Source organism: Equus caballus, chromosome 20, assembly GCF_041296265.1.
Source record: "Equus caballus isolate H_3958 breed thoroughbred chromosome 20, TB-T2T, whole genome shotgun sequence".
In the NCBI taxonomy this organism is placed as follows: domain Eukaryota; kingdom Metazoa; phylum Chordata; class Mammalia; order Perissodactyla; family Equidae; genus Equus; species Equus caballus.
Window position 1 is genome coordinate 55,976,002 of NC_091703.1, and position 16,774 is coordinate 55,992,775.

The 16,774-nt window shown below is 36.7% G+C and overlaps 1 protein-coding gene across 2 annotated transcripts in view; it reads left to right on the forward strand.

The window, feature by feature from the left end:
- The window catches only part of HCRTR2 (hypocretin receptor 2), a 107,341-nt gene extending 90,876 nt beyond the window's left edge, over positions 1-16,465 (forward strand). Inside the window, exons 5-8 of one of the 2 annotated variants that reach the window (XM_070245706.1) lie at positions 8,698-8,918; positions 11,584-11,705; positions 13,766-13,992; positions 16,294-16,465. In XM_070245706.1, the coding sequence (XP_070101807.1) occupies positions 8,698-8,918; positions 11,584-11,705; positions 13,766-13,992; positions 16,294-16,347 (624 nt within the window). In that variant the 3' untranslated portion in view covers positions 16,348-16,465. Of the gene's footprint in view, positions 1-8,697; positions 8,919-11,583; positions 11,706-13,765; positions 14,148-16,293 lie in introns of those variants that run through there. The other variant, XM_070245705.1, reaches the window with a different exon arrangement.
- Positions 16,466-16,774: the final 309 nt, after the last annotated feature.

Below are 16,774 nucleotides of genomic sequence, written 5' to 3' on the forward strand. Positions count from 1 at the left end.
CTGAATAGACCTATTACAAGTAAAGAGATAGAATTAGTAATAACGACATTTCTGGCAGAGAAAAGCCCAGCTGGCTTCATCATCAAATTCCAGCAAATGTTTAAAGAAGAATTAACACCAAGTCTTCACAAACTCTTCCGTAAAATAGAAGAGGAGGGAACACTCTCTATCTTGTTCCATGAAGCCAGAATTAGACTGATATTAAAAACAAACAAAGATATCAGAAGAAAACCACAGACCAATATACTTATGAATATAGATGTTAAAATACTCAACAAAATGCTAGCAAACCAAATCCAATATATAGAAAGGGCTATGCATGATGACCAAGTGTGATTTAGCTCAACAATGCACCATGGGTTTAACATACGAAAGTCAATCAATGTAATGCAACATATTAATAGAATAAAAGACAAAAACCACATCATCATTTCAATAGATGCAGCAAAAGCCTTTAACAAAATACAACACCCTTTCAAGATAAAAGCACTTAACCGGCTAGGAATAAAAGGGACTTCTCAATTTGATACAGAAATCTACAAAAACCTCACAGCTAATGTTATACTTAACAGTGAAAGTCTGAATATCTCTCTTCTATGATCAGGAATAAGACAAAGACATCTGGTCTTATCACTTCTAGTCAATACTGAATAGAACTAGATTTTATCCAGGTCAATTAGTCAAGAAATAATATTAATAATAATGAAAAATAAAAGGCATCAAGATGGGAATGTATGTTATCCTGGAAACTTACTGAACTAGTTTATTAGTTCTAATATTTTTTTTGCATGTGAATTCTTTCAGATTTTCTATATACAAGGTCATGTAATCTACAAATAGAGATAGTTTATTTCCTTCTTTCCAATCTTGATGCCTAATACAAAAATCAGTTTCACTTCTATACACTAGCAAAGAACAATCCAAAAATGAAATTAACAAAACAATTCCATTTAAAATAGCACCAAAAAGAATAAAATACTTACAAATAAATTTAGTAAAAGAAGTATATGACTCGTACACTTAAAACTAAAAACTATCATTAAAAAATTAAAGAATGACAAAATAAATGAAAAGATGTTCCATGTTCACAAATTGGAAGTCTTAATATTGTTAATAGAGAAAAAGTCCCCAAATTGATCTATGGATTCAACACAATCTCTATCAAAATCCCAGCTGTCTTTCTTTTTTATTTTTTGTTTGCACAAATTGGCAAGCTCATACTAAAACTAATATGGAAATGCAAAGGACCAAGAATAGCCAAAATAGTCTTCAAAAAGAAGAACAAATTTGGAACACTCACTTCTCAATGTCAAATCTTATCATACAGCTAAAGAAATCAGTATAGTATGGTATTTGCATAAAGATAGTCATATAGATGAATGAAATAGAATTCAGAGTTCACAAATAAACCCTTATATTTATGATCAATTGAGTTTTGGTACCAACACAATTCAATTTGGAAAATCATAGTCTTGTCAAAAAGTGGTGTTTGAATAACTGTATATCCATAAGCAAAAAAATAGAGTTGGACTGCATCTCACACCAGATATCAAATTTAACTCAAAATGGAGTTATATACTATACTATACCATAATATACTATAAGATCTAATACTATAAAGCTCAGAGGAAAACATTCGTTAGGTAGCCTTAGTCATATATCGTATGACTTTGGTTTAGACAACGGTTTCTTAAATGTGACACCAAAACCACAAGCAAAAAATGAAAAAAAAAGTAGATAAATTGGATGCTATTGAAATCAAACTTTTGTGCATCAAAGTATACCATGCGGAAAGCAAAAAGACAACCCACAGAATGAGAGAAAATATTTGCAAATCACATATCTGATAAAGGACTTGTGCCCAAAATGTATAAAGAACTCTATGACACAACAGTAAAAAGAAATAATCCATTAAAATGGGTGAAAATTTGAATAAACATTTCTCCAAAGAAGATATGCAATTGGCCCATAAGTACATGAAAGGAGGCTCAATAGCGTTAGCTATCCGGGAAATGCAAATCAAAAGCGCAGTGAGACACCTCTTCACACTCAATAAAATGGCTAAAATTAAAAAAAGATTATTAAAAAGACAGACAATAACAATTGTTGGTGATGTGGAGAAATTTGAGGACCCTCAGACGTTGCTGGTGGGAATGGAAAATGATGCAGCTACTTTGAAAAACAGTCAGCAGTTCCTTAAAGTCTTAAACAAAGAATTACTATGTGTACCACCGATTTAATCCCTAGGTATATACCCAAGGGAACTAAAAACATGTCCACAAAAAAACTTACACATAGATATTCATAGCAGCATTACACATAGTAGCCAAAAAGTCCAAACGTCCATCAGTGGATGAATGGATAAACTAATTGTGGTATATGCATTCAATGGAATATTGTTCAGCTATGAAAAGAAATGAAGTACTGACACATGCTACAACATGGATGAACCTTGAAAAGATTGTTAAGTGAAAGCAGCCAGATGCAAACAACCACATACTGTATGATTTTATATACTGGAAGTGTAGAGAATAGGCAAACGTATAGAGCCAGAAAGATTTGTGGTTGGCAGGGGTTGATGGGATGAGGCAATGCAGAGTGACTGCTAGTGGGTTTGGAGTTTCATTTTGGGGTGATGAAAATGTTCTGGAATTAGATAGTGAAGCTGTGATAATTACACAACTCTGTGAATACACTGAAGACCACTTAACTGCAGTGTTTAAGGGACGAATTTGTGGCATGGAAATTATATCTCAATAAATCTGTTTTTAAAACAGAAAGAACAAAAAATGACAGATTTTTAGAAATTAAAGAAATAATTTTAAGATGGAGGGAATTTATTTTAGAAAATTTTTCTACTGAAACTGTAGGAAAGGAAAAAGGTCAAACACACAATTTGGCAGGTTGATGTAATGACAGTATATAATGGGACCTATTGTAAAGTTTCTTTGTGACTAAAGATTTTAAGGCCTGTATACGTGCGGAAGCAGGAGAGGGCCGATTTAGTGAAAACTACATGTTGGATCCTAGGAAGGAGAGGGGAAACAAATTTCTACAAAGAAGAGCTAATTGACTGTGTGATGGAATAATGCTGACAGACAACAGATTCCAGGATGGACAAGCGACAGGAGGCATGGGTTGAAGGGTTGAGTAAGAGGATCAAGGACAGAAGTTGTGGTTCACATGGGCTGTCTGTAGAATCTGAATGTAGAGTTATTTATTGCGAGAGTGAAGTGAAGAGATGAGACAAAGAAAATAATCATGATCCATATCATGAGAACTTAGCAGGCCAGCGGTGGCGTAGTGGTTAAATTCACACACTCTGCTTCAGCAGCCCGGAGTTTGTTGGTTCAGATCCTGGTGCAGACCTAGCACTGCTCATCAAGCCATGCTGAGGTGGCGCCCCACATAGAAGAACTAGAAGGACCTACAACTAGATATACAACTATGTACTGAGGGGCTTTGGGGAGAAAAAAAAAAAAGAGGAAGATTGGCAACAGATGTTAGCCCAGGGCCTGTCTTCCTAATCAAAAAAAAAAAAAGAAAGGAAGAAAGAAAGAACTTAGCAGGTGCATTTAAACTGTAAAAGAGCAGTACCAGGGTCAAAAATATTTGTCAAGATGTCATAGAGTTAAATGGAAAAAAGTCGGTGGGTCTTGGAACACAATCATCCCCAAATGGTACTGGGTAAGAAAAAGTCCCATTGTTCCTACCAGACAGAGAAATGTAAAGAGGGTGTTGTTTCATATGAGAGAGCACTACCAAGCATCAGTTGAACTCTATTATGATAAAATGGGTAATGAGTTAAAGCAGAGGAGAAAGCTAAAGGAGACCTGTGCTCTTGGCATTTGTTAAGAACTGAAAAAAAGCATCATCCAAACTCTTAGACCCTTCCAGCTACCAACTTAACTCTTCGCTCATCCTCCTCCTAGCTAAAGTTCTGGACATTTCCTTTCATTGGCTTCTTTTTCTCACCACCCCCCACCCTGCTGATTTCTCAGCCCACTTCATTCTGATTCAAGTCCCATCACTACAATGAAACGGCTCTCACTAAGATCACCAATGATTTCCAGAAAATATTTTCCTGCAGATTTCTTGCTTGATCATTTGCCAGCATTAGGCAAGGTTGTTCATGGCCTCATTGTTCATACACTCACTTCTCATGGCCCTCCTATCTGTGTCTCTCCGTCTCCTTGCTTGGAATAGTTATCCTCCCTTCCCTGGGAGCCATTAAATGACTCTTTACTAGGTTCCTTCATAACTCCATACCATTTTCCAGGTGATCTCTTTTCCAGGCACCTTTTTAATGAGATAACTTGCAAACTGTATATATCAGGATAGTCCTCTTCTTTTCTCTGAGATACACACAATCACACATACATATACATACACTTTATGTATACAGCTTTACTATAAGTCTCGAAATTAGATCGCATGAGTCCTCCCACTTTGTTCATTTTTTAGTACTGTTTTTGCTATTCCAAGTCCTTAATATTTTCATAAAAATTTTAAAAATCACTGTTTCAATTTCTTTGAAGAGATTGCTTTCATTTTGAATATCATTTATTGCATTCAATCTATGGATCCATTTGGGAAGAAGTGCCATATTAACAATGTGAAGTCTTCTGATCCATGAACGTGGTGTATCTCTCCACTTATTTAGCTCTTCTTTAATACCCCTTAATAATTCTCATAATTTTCTCTATACATATTTTGTCCACATTTTGTTAAATGTTTCCCTAAGAATACATGTTTTTGCTGTTGAAACCTGTTATTTTATAATTTAATTTTCCAATTGTTTACTGTTAGTATGTAGAGATACAATTGGTTTTTGTTTATTGATTTTGTGTCCTGCATATTGCTAAATTCAAGTATTAGTTCTAGAGGCTTTTTTGTAGATTCCTTAGGATTTTCTTTGTAAGCAATAATATCCTCACAATAGAAGCAGTCTATGTGCATTTTATCTATTTTTCTCATCTTCTTGTACTGGCTAGGACCTCCACTACACTGTTGAGTAGAAGCAGTGAGAGAAGACTTCATTTCCTACTTCCCAATCTTAGGGGAAAGCGTTCATCTTTCACCATTAGGTAGGATAATTGCTGAAGGCTTTTCATAGATGTCCTTCATCAAGTTGAGGAAGTTTCCTTCTATTACTAATTTACTAGTTTACTGAGAGTTTTATCATGAAATAGTGGTTGAATTTTTCAAATGCTTTTCCTTTATCTATTGAGATGATCATATTTTTTTCTCTTTTATTCTGTTTATATGCTAAATTGCATTGACTAATTTTTTAATGTTAAACCAACACTGCATCGTTGGAATACACCTGATTGATTTATTGAGCCAAATCTATTATGCCTTTGTATATTGCTGGATTTGCTTTGATAATACATTTTTAAAGAGTTTTTCATCTCTATTCATAACAGATTTTCTCAGTGGTTTTTTTTTTGCTGTCGTCATGTCTTTGATTATTAGGGTAACTGTGGCCTCATAAAATTAGTAGGAAAGTATTATCATTTTTTTGAATTTCAGAAAAAGCGTGAATAAGATTGGTATTATTTATTCCTTACTGTTTGGTTGAATTCATCAATGAACCTATCTGGGCCTGGAGTTTTTTTGTAGCAAGGTTTATAATGATACTGTCCCTTTTGGTAATCTGTTTTTCCAGGTGTGTATCCATTTCATGTAAGTTTGCAGAGTTATTGGTTGTTCATAATATTCTCTTATGTCCCTTTTAACGTCTGCAACATGTTTGCCTTTTGATTATAACTTTATCCCGGTCACAAATACTTCTTAAGCCAGGGCAGATTTCAAGGTCCATTATTTACATGATATTTCCGATTCGTAAGTATGGTAATACCTCTTGCAGGATGTATTTTCATGTCAAAGAGGATTTTAAAGTTTATTTATAATAGTGGAATACAAGTGGTGTGTCTGTGTGTGTGTGTGTGTGTGTGCGCGTGCACCTTGTGCAGGAAGAGGTTGCTGAACCGTTACTGACATGGCAGGCGAAAGACCTTCCCACATGGACAGTTCCCCAGGCTGGATCTCTCAAAGCCCTCTTGCATAGTTATTATTGCTTTTATATAACTAGGCATATATTTAAGAATTTACCGACTTCCGTATCACATTATGTTGAAGTTTATAAATGGAAACCTTAAATAACAAGGGGAAAAAATGAGCATTACAATCAGATAGACCTGAGTGCAAATTCCGGCTTGTCACATGTAGACTTGGATATTTTATTTAGTCCTTCTCAGTGTCTGCTTGATCATCTAAAAATTAGGATTGCCAATAGTCTGCTTTTAGGAAGACCTCAATGATGACTCAAGATTAGGCATAGTTTCTGGTGCTCAGTTAATACCAGTGATTTCTATTAATGTTATGCTGACTTTCTCCAGACATAGACAACTTGTCAGTGGGGAGAGTTGTATGTCTCCTCAAGATGAGTGCAGGATTAAACGTCTTCCATCCTTATTTAGATCATCATCTAAAAGGGGACATTCTCCCCACTTTCTTTTCTCTGACTGTAGGGAGCATAGCCATGCTCCCTGTGGCATTTCTCTTTGTGGGGACTCTGTTTCTGATGGTTGCAGAGCTCATCAGATGCAAGATATTGGTTCTTCCCTTGAGGGGAGTGCTTCATAATGAAAGTGCTAAAGTTTAAATGATCTCTCAAGGATCATTTAGAGAATAGTTCAAGGCCATTTAGCAGACATTTATAGGGTTACTCATGCCAGAGTTCTCCTGGAACTTTCCAGCACCCATTGCAACTTCTCTTCACTTATTTTAAAAATGACTATTTAAAAACAGACTCACAGAGAAGGAATGATTCTCAGCTTTTGTCTCCCCTCAACCAATGGACAAGAAGATTGAGCGGGCCACCACTGTGTGAAAGGTCAGTCTATGTGACACGACATAGAAAGTGACACGACATGTAGAGTCAGAAGGGAAATAATTTACCAAGTTTTTTCTATTTAAGGGCAGATTTTCATTAATTTCACTTGCTTCTTTTTGTGAGAGAATAGTTATGGTCAAAGGAACATCATATTAATTTGTGTGGGCATCAAAGTAAAATTCTGTTCTCAAATTAAGGATTATCTAACAGACTTGGATCTTGTGATGTAGAAAGCAACTGAATCCATCCAACATCCATTCTGAGAGACCACAGGGATACATCGCTCTGTCCCAGCTTGCAGCACAGAGATAAAAGCAACAGCTGAATAATCTTAATAGAACTAAGACGGCCTTGCAGTGTGCTTGTTGGCAGATTTTCCTCTTTAAAAAAATTACACATGCTGAATTTTATTGTTTTGCTCACTAAGCCCTATCAATCTTCATGAGCTTATAATTAAGAAAATATTATACTTGGAGGGCCTCCCTGCTATTATCAAACAACTTTGAAAAGAAATGGAAAAGTACAAGTTGTGTAACTGTTATAACAAATTCCAGCTATTTGAAATGTTAATGTAAGACCACAAGGGTTTATGTTTTCATGCGCATTTTAAAGGGTTGCAATATAAAACTGGCTTCAAGCAATCTCGTAACAATAAATAGTAAGCAACAAAGAATGTGTTATTTATTTTTTATTCCTTTCATTCAATGGTTTGCATTGGTCAAACCTCAAAAGCAGAAAACCTAACAGAAAGCCACAGGTCCTTAGGTCCCTTCTCTCCATCTGGCAGCAGATGGCAGTATTGATGCATGAAAAATCCATGCAGGTCCCTTTTGCAATTGCCTGTGAGGTTCTCCTTCTCTTTAAACTTAGGTCCGTGAGCTGAACCAGAATGCCTAAGACGACAATATGGTTGTAATCATTTTACTGCTCTTCTTTCTCAATCTTTACTTCTCTCTTTTTTAAACTAAGAGCCTTTTTTGTTGTTGTTTTTAGAGCAGTTTTAGGTTCACAGCAAAACTGAGCGGAAGGTATAGAGATTCCCATATGGTCCCTACCTCCACTCGTGAACAGCCTCTCCATTATCAACGTTCTCCGCCAGAGTGGTATAATTGTTACAACTGATGACCAACACTGACAAAGCGTGACCACCCAAAGTCCACACTTTGCCTCGCGGTTCACTCTTGATGTGCATTCTGGGGGTTTGGACAATGTATCCAAATACATCGTATAATGTATAATGCCATGTAGCCATCATTATAATATCATACAGAGTATTTTCACTGCCCTAAAAATCCTCTGCGCTCTGCCTAATTATCCTCCCTTCTCAACGTGTGCCAACCACGGATCTTTTCCCTGTCTCCATAGTTTTATCTTTGCCCGTATGTCATAGATTCAGAATTATATAGTATGTAGGCTTTTCAAATTGGCTTCTTTCACTTAAGTTTCCTCTATGTTCTTTCATGACTTCATAGCTCATTTCTTTTTAGTGTCGAATGAGATTCCGTTGTCTGGATGTACAACTTCTCTTTCTATAAAGAGCTTGCTCTTCCATTTGCAGCTCTTTTTAGACCTTGACAGAATTGTGATGTTTCAAACTTTTTTCCACCCAAACTCCTATTTGGCACTCAACTGTATTACTCAAGAACATACTCAACTCAGCAAATGTTCTGGGGAAACAGGCCCTGAAACCTCCCAGACCACTGACGCCTGGGACAATCTCCTTACTGTGTCTTCTAATTACTTCTCCAAAGCAGAGCTTTCGAAGTTAGATAACAATAAAGGGTCTCTGCTCCTTTCAGATCCCTGGAACGTCATCTGTAGTTCAGAGAAAATGGAAGCCCCTGCAGCCTGTTTCACAGCCTCGAGGGCCAGGACAGCAGACCAAGTCCAGGATTAGCGCTGTGGCCGCCGAAATAAAGCAGATCCGGGCCAGACGAAAAACAGCCCGGATGTTGATGGTTGTGCTTTTGGTGTTTGCAATTTGCTATCTACCAATTAGCATCCTCAATGTGCTAAAGAGGTAAAGTTCACCTATTATTTGAGAATGAAGCAATCTGTCATTTCTTGGTGCTTAATTAAGAACTTTATTTTTTCAAGCCAGAGAAAAATCTAAACCCTCATCCCAGATAGCTTGTCAGGCCACGTAACTCCATGTGTTGTTACCAACAGGTAAGGCGAATAGCCTTTTGAGTACTCAGGCTCTAAATGCTCGTGTTCATGCAAATTCTCTGTTGAATGGCAGACATAAAGCAGATGTTCCTCTGACCGCTTCAAGCTAATTGCTAAGCTTTAGAAGCAGAAAAAGTTCTAATGCAAAAAACTCATTTACAACTTGGAGTTCTTTTTTGATCAGAACAAATGGGTTTTCCAAAACTTTGTTCTCCAAGACACAGAGAATCATGACAGAACGCTATCTAAAGGATAAAAGGAGATAAGTGTTTTGTTAACATTGTAATTATACTTAAAAGTACATTTGTGAGCACTAAAAAAAAAACAAACAAAAAGAAAGGATCACGGTACATGCTGTGTTTTGAATGTTTAAATAGAAAGAAAGAAAATCATTTCCTGAGGTCATTGAATGAAGCTCAGGGTGAATATTAATAAAAATCAGCACAAAATTTTTAAGTGAGAGAAAATATGTTGTTTGTTACGTGTTACATTATTCAGTTAAAACAATTGACTAACACAAACAGCCGGGGCAGGGGCAGCGGTAAGCGGGAACTTCACAGCCAGCCAACCGTACTGGGAATTATCATAACCATTGCACAGTCTGCTCCCAAGGTAATACTAATTCTGTTTGTAATAGGCTCGAACTTAAACTAGGATCGCTCCTCTCTCTTTTCCCTGATTCAGAGTTAATATCATATTCCTCACAGCTGGGGACCCTGGAGAGAGGCCGCTTTGGCTGGACTCACACAGATGAAAGGTGGTATAACCAGCTGCAAAGATTTCTCTTTCTCTTTGGCCCTTGTTTTTGATTGCTTCATGACTTTTTCAATGGAGAAGAAACAGAAAACGAACTTTTGTTCAGAAATATTTACCACAGACACCGCCTTAAAAGTGTAAGATTTTCGGCAGCTTGGGTCCTGGAAACGTATACGGGCTCACAAGAACATGAAAGCTACTTTACCCTCCATATCTTTTCATAAATCCCTCTTATTTTTCTTGCCCACAAAAATCTCATGCAAATTTATTCTAGTCTTTTGCTGGATGATGTTTTCAGCTCTTAAGAACTTTAAAAACATGCCATGATACTGGATGGGTTTTCTCTTCTTTTTTGTTTTTGGATTTTTTTGGTACCTCTATTTTAGTCAGTCTAAACTCAATGAAAATTGGATTTACTGCTCTCTACATTGCTCATTCTGATTTCCTGCAGCTCAGCACTTGTACCTTTCCTTTAACTAGTTCCAAATACCTACTTGTCCATGAAATTTCTCTTATTCTTCTGACTTAAATATCTTCCTTTCCGAAGAAAATAAGTGACTTTCTAAAGTTCATGTTAAACTTAAAATGTATTCAAGTTTTTGAGCAATCTGCTCTTTTCTACAAAATAAGACCTGAAATAACCTTCAAAATTGTTTTTCTCTTTACCAAACGCATTTTCTTCAAATGCTTATCTGCTTATTTCCCCTTGCATGACACATCTGTGTTTTCTTTCTCTTAAAATAAATTCCTAATTTCTTTTCCTTGAAACTTAACTTTTTGCCTGACTAGTCCAAGCCAACTTCTTTAAGGCAGTGCTGGTTTCTCTAGGACTTCAGGATATACTGTGGTAGAAGGTTATAACACATTATTAATTCCTTTTGTCCATGTTGTTTCACTCCATATCGTACTTTGTAAAACTCCAGTATCCCATAGAGCATCGCATTATTCCAGAAATGCATTTCCTTTATGGACACAAGCTACACAATTAATGATGGAGCCTCTGGCAGGAAATGAGTTATAATCTTCAGCCTATAAATTTATTGGGTAGCTCTGCAAGTTACCTTCTGTTGGCTAGGGAATGGAATATTTCTAAGTTTGGAACAAATCTTAAAAATGACCTTTAAGGATATCACAATGAAATATTTTTCAGAGTTTAAAATAATAAATACAAATATTAAAACTCATGAATTTTAAGAAATTACTAGAATTTTGCCTACTGCAAACTAGTTCTTCTCTGGGTATAAAAAAGTCCCAGAAGCCAAATTTCAGCAAAGCTGGGAATATTGGAGTTGAAGAAATGTAGTATTTCGATCAGTGCCCAAACGAAAGTAGCAAGGACTTATAGACTGCGATTTGGGATGCTTTCTAAATGACACACAAAATGGAATGTTAACAAACATTGCTCAATTGTATTTAGAAACAAAATGAAAGAAAGAAGACAGATAGAAATTTAACCTCTGTATTCTCACCCACAAGAAATATTACTGCATTTGCTGTTTACAGGAGAGAAAGACCCTTCTTCTCTGATCTGATCTGAATTTTGATTTACTAATCATGCCATGGAGGCTCTGTGGCCCGCGCTGGGATTATTCTAAACCCACTGCGGTGCCATAAACCCATCAGTGGTCAATGCCTGCGGCAGGGGAGGGCAGGGGTCAGGAAGCTTCCATCAAGGGCTTTGTTCACCCTTGAATTTAGCTATTTGAAAAGCACTTTCCAGAATCACACTGGATTTCCTGTGACTATTTCTTTTCCTACAGAGTATTTGGGATGTTTACCCACACTGAAGACAGAGAGACTGTATATGCCTGGTTTACATTTTCACACTGGCTTGTATATGCCAATAGTGCTGCGAACCCAATTATTTATAATTTTCTGAGTGGTGAGTTTCAACTGTTTCTTCTGTATAAGCCACAATTGTAACCAAGGGTGAGGGATCAATGACTGCAAGGTTTGGAATACTCTCAAACTGTACGAGGAGCTGAGTTGCCGTGGTACGAGATTTTCTTTTCTCAGATAGGATTTGTCTCAAGTTTCTTCCCTTATGAGAGGGAATAGTTGTTACCTAACTCATCAGAGACAATTATCTAAATCATTAATTTCCATAAAATTTAGGAGAAATGTTGAAATAGGAGAAAAGTGAAAATTGTGAAAACTGAGTAATACAGAATCTTGCTTTTCATACGGTTAAGCTTATGATTTACAAAAATGTAACATAATTTTTTCTGAAAATAAAACAGCCTTGCTATATTATTTCCTTTGCCAACATTTGTAGACTAATTGAGACTGAATTGGAACCTTTCCACTTTTAGGTATTTTTCTGTGTTTACATTTCTCTGGTGGGTAACATCTCTTGAGTTTGTCTTGAGATTTCTTACTGAACACAAAAAATATTACTCCTAAAGAACACATAAGATAGCACCCACAGATACACCCATCTGTAACTGATTTAATCTATCTCTATTTAGGGAATCACTATAATTATAATAATCATTTAATTAATTATTGTTTTATTTACAAACATTTTGCCTGATTGACTATTAGAATTGTGTTTTAATTAGCTATATCTTTACAATGTCTTCTTCTCTAACTGGTCGACTATTTCTTTTTCATTTCTATCTCATATGGAAAAATAAGAAGTTCATTTTATTGCATACTTAATAAGTATGTGTATTTTCCAACTTCATCTTTGGCTTTCTCAGTTGTATAGGTTATATACATATATATATATATATATGTATATAAAAGACAACCAACTAGTCAATTAGATTTTTTAATGACTTTTTTTTCCATCCTGGCATGTCCCTGCTTTATTTCACCTTGGAGAGAACCAAGTGGTGTATATGTGAGGCTTGTTTTGTATCCAGTTCCCATTTTCAGGCCATCCCCTGCCACAGCCAGCCCCAGTCTCCAAAATAAAGATGACGTTAGGTCTGGGACAACCAAATACCACTGCCCCATGCTATGTTTGAAGGGAGAAGGTGCCGTGTGGGGCTGTGGCTTGGAAAGCAGTGGCAAAGCAATTGCCATGGGGTGAGAAATGACTCAAGCCCTGAGCCTCGCACTAAGCAGGTAAAACCTATTAGGAGGTTATAGGGAGAAGCATTTGAAGCGAAGACACAGAACCAACTTTTAAAGGTCTATTATGGGGTCAAGAGTGAGGCAGGGAAGGTGACCAGTACCCACTGAGGACTTGTTATGTGCCTGCTGTTATCCTAGGCGCTTGGACAAGCATCTTCTCATTTGATCACTCAATAACCCAGTTTGGTCCTTGAGGCTCAGAGAGGAAATGATGATTCCCAACACTGACATTTACCCATAAAAATGTTCATTTTCATACTTCTCCAGTTGCAAGTTAGCAATTTAAAGACAAGGAATAATTTCTAAAGTCATTATTTTTCCTTTAGTGTTTTTATTTTGTTCTGCCTTATGCTCATTACTGAACTTTAGAAATTTTCTTGATATTTTAAGATTTTTTTCTAGATACTTTGTTGAACTGATCATGTCAGTAAAATAATTTCTTCAGAGTACAGTGAAGGGGTAATTTCTGTATAGCTTTGGCTATGTACACATAGGTGTCACCATTTTGGGAATTGTTAAATATCCCTGGGTGTCCTTCTCCCGATGGTCACTTTTATTATAGTTACCTAGTTAAAAATAACCCCATTCACAAATATGCGATGTTTGACTCTAACGGAATGAAACAGCCTCCAAACATCACACATGAAAAGCAGTCATTATTTTATGGAAATTCCTCATTGTTTCATGAGTCTACCATGCTCCCAGTAATGCAATTTCCTTTTCCTTTTTTCCCCACCTTTGCAAAATATTGCACCTCATCGTTAGTTTGGCTCAAGGGAGCAAGTCAGTTGTACCCTATTCATGATTTGCTGAAACATATTTATGCCTAATTTGTTCCTTTCATTCTCCCTGGTTTGCCAGGAAAATTTCGAGAGGAATTTAAAGCTGCATTTTCTTGCTGTTGCCTTGGAGTTCACCATGGCCAGGAGGATAGGCTTACCAGGGGGCGAACGAGCACTGAGAGCCGGAAGTCTCTGACCACCCAGATCAGCAACTTTGATAACATATCAAAACTCTCAGAGCAAGTTGTGCTCACCAGCATAAGCACACTCCCAGCGGCCAATGGAGCGGGACCGCTGCAGAACTGGTAGAATATTCATCCACGTGACAGGGAAAACAATTCTTTTTTAAAGCTCTGTACACAGAAATTTTATTATCCTAATGATCTGAAGCTAAAATTACTTTGTGGAGCCATTTTTCTTTTTTTCAAAATCGGTTGATCTTTGGAAATAAAATACGACGGTTTAAAATAATTTCTCAACTTTTGATTTAAACATGTGAGAAGTTTAACTTTCAACTGAATTTATTGCAGGCTATTTCACTTTTAGTTTTGTGTATTATGATTCGTCAATTAAATGTTTGAACATTTCTAATGCTAATTGTTATTTTAATCTCTCACATTCAAATTGCTTGCAAAAAATGACCAAGAGTTATCCAATGACTTTCTTTGGCTACTAAAAGAAGTAGCAATTACCAACTGAATTAACAACAGATATGTTAGCTGACTTTATAGTTTTAACAAAATCACAAAAACTGTCATTACAATGCGACATCGGAGAGAATATTTATATACAAAATAGCATATATATTAGATAATTCGAAAGCTATCTTTCAAAACCATATAAAAATATACACTATTAAACTTTATTTTTCATTACTTTTATCATTCATTTACACAATTTTCTCAGGTTTGTAACTTTCCCATTGCTAGCATATCTCATCTCAACACATGGCCAGTAAGATGGTATTAAAATAAAAATTTTGGAGTAACTACAAACACATCATCATTTCCATCTCTAAGAAAAGACTTTGGCATTTAAGGATAAGATAAAATCACATTGCTATATTCTTCTAACCAGTAGAAATGATGTGTGGCCTTGCTAGATTAAATCAAGAAAGCAATTTACTAAGAAAAGAAGTAGTAGACTGCTAAATCACACCTGGGCCCCATATTGGGCAGGTGAATGCCATGGATACTTGATAGTAAATATTTGCATTTGTTTAAATTTCATAAATATTTATCAAATACTTAGCAGGAAGCACCCACTGTGCTAGGTGGTAGGGAATGGGGGGAGGGGGGTTGGATCTAACTGTGCCTTCAGAAGAGCTCTAGGCTGCTGAGGGAGACATGTTGACAGAATGGGCAGGGAAGCAAATCACTGTGGGGGACAGATTCGGACAGGCGGAGTAGTGAAGCAACCTATGATGGTGTTCCTCACCCAGACGCTGGCCATCAGGTTGTGTTGTATTGTTTCTGATTAATTACAGTCACATTGGCCATGACAGTGAGTTGCACCTGGGCCTGCAGCTGACAGCCAGGTGATTAGAAGGATGGAGGGGCTTGCTCTGAACTTACACACAGATCAATAGGAGCACAGCATATTTTGTACAAATGTAAGATCTGGGCTTCAAAGCACTGAATAGTTCAAATTTGTTCCTCTGAAAAATTCTTCTGGTTCAAATATTCACTTTAAAACTAAAGTTTGAAAAGCTTAATTTTCAAAAAGTTGAAAAGTTGCTCTTCTCATAGTGGCAGGCGCTCTTATTTTATTGAAACAAAAGATACGGAGAACAATATTTAAGATTTTCATAGACGATAAAAATTATCTTGTTCTTTTCTTGCTTTTTTCCAACACATCACTTTCAGAAAGAAGTAATACAACCAAATTAACCCCAAGTTGTTTGCATAGTTTAGGATTTGGGATTACCTTGTGCTTTTTACTACTCAAAGCAAAAACTACGCTCGCATATGAAGTTTGTTGAAGTGATATTGCTAGTATCAGAGTGATATCAATGAAAGCAAAGTATTGCAACTCTCTCCTTTCTCCCTTATACATCTGAGAACTTTTTTCTTAGTTATGTGGCATGAAAGGAGAGTTATAATTTTCAGATTCTGGCGGAAGCTAGCACTTTAAATAGTTTGAAGATAACCTCAAATAATATTGATAATATGCCTTAAAAGTTGAGAGATATCTCAGAGTAAGAGCTAAATTCTTTAGACCCTAATACATATAGTTCTCTATTACTTAAGAAGGAGAGAGATTGTGAGAGGGGGAGAGAGAGAAAGCCTCAGAGAGGTGGCAGTTGTGTGATTGTGGGTTAAGAACAGACTCGAAGTCAGAATTCCTTTGCTCTAAATCAATGACTCTCCACGTGTGGTTTTAGAACTATCATCATTTGCATCACCTGACAACTTAGACACGCAAATTTTCACCCTAGCCCAGATCTACTGGATCAGAACCTGTGGGGGTGGGACTGAGGAATCTGCGTGTTTACAAGTCCTCCAGGTGATTCTGAAGCTCCTTAAAATTTGAGAATCACTGCTCCAAGCGATACCACCAGGCTCCTGTTTGTTAGCCCCTGTGAAACAAAGTATTTTACTGCACCGTTATCTACAACAGGAACCTCCGTCATCACTACTGCCAACCTGTTTGGAGGTATGAAACAAGAGGCTGAGTATGAATGTGGAGTGTCATTCAGTGTCACCTCACTCAGAGATAGTAATTTATGAGACAACTGCCCCTGTTTTACAAGTGCAGTGTGAAAGAAGACGGGTTTTACAGCCCTTGTACGCTTTACGTGTATCTGGATGACTTGAGTTTCTAACTAAAACTTTCAAATTTCCAACTTTGTTTATACTTACTACAGGCTAAGTTTTGCAGGAGCAGACAGTTTCTAAGAATAATCATTGCCTAGAAGAAAAACAAACACCAGTACTTACAAGAAACTGTGGGGGTGAAATGGTATACCGTGCACGTTGCTCCCAGCACATTGATAGCAGGAATCCTTCTGAGAGGTCTGGATTCAGTATGGTTACCTTAATAGGACAAATGGTAAAGAAACAGGTGTTCCCAAACCCTGCCAAGTTGG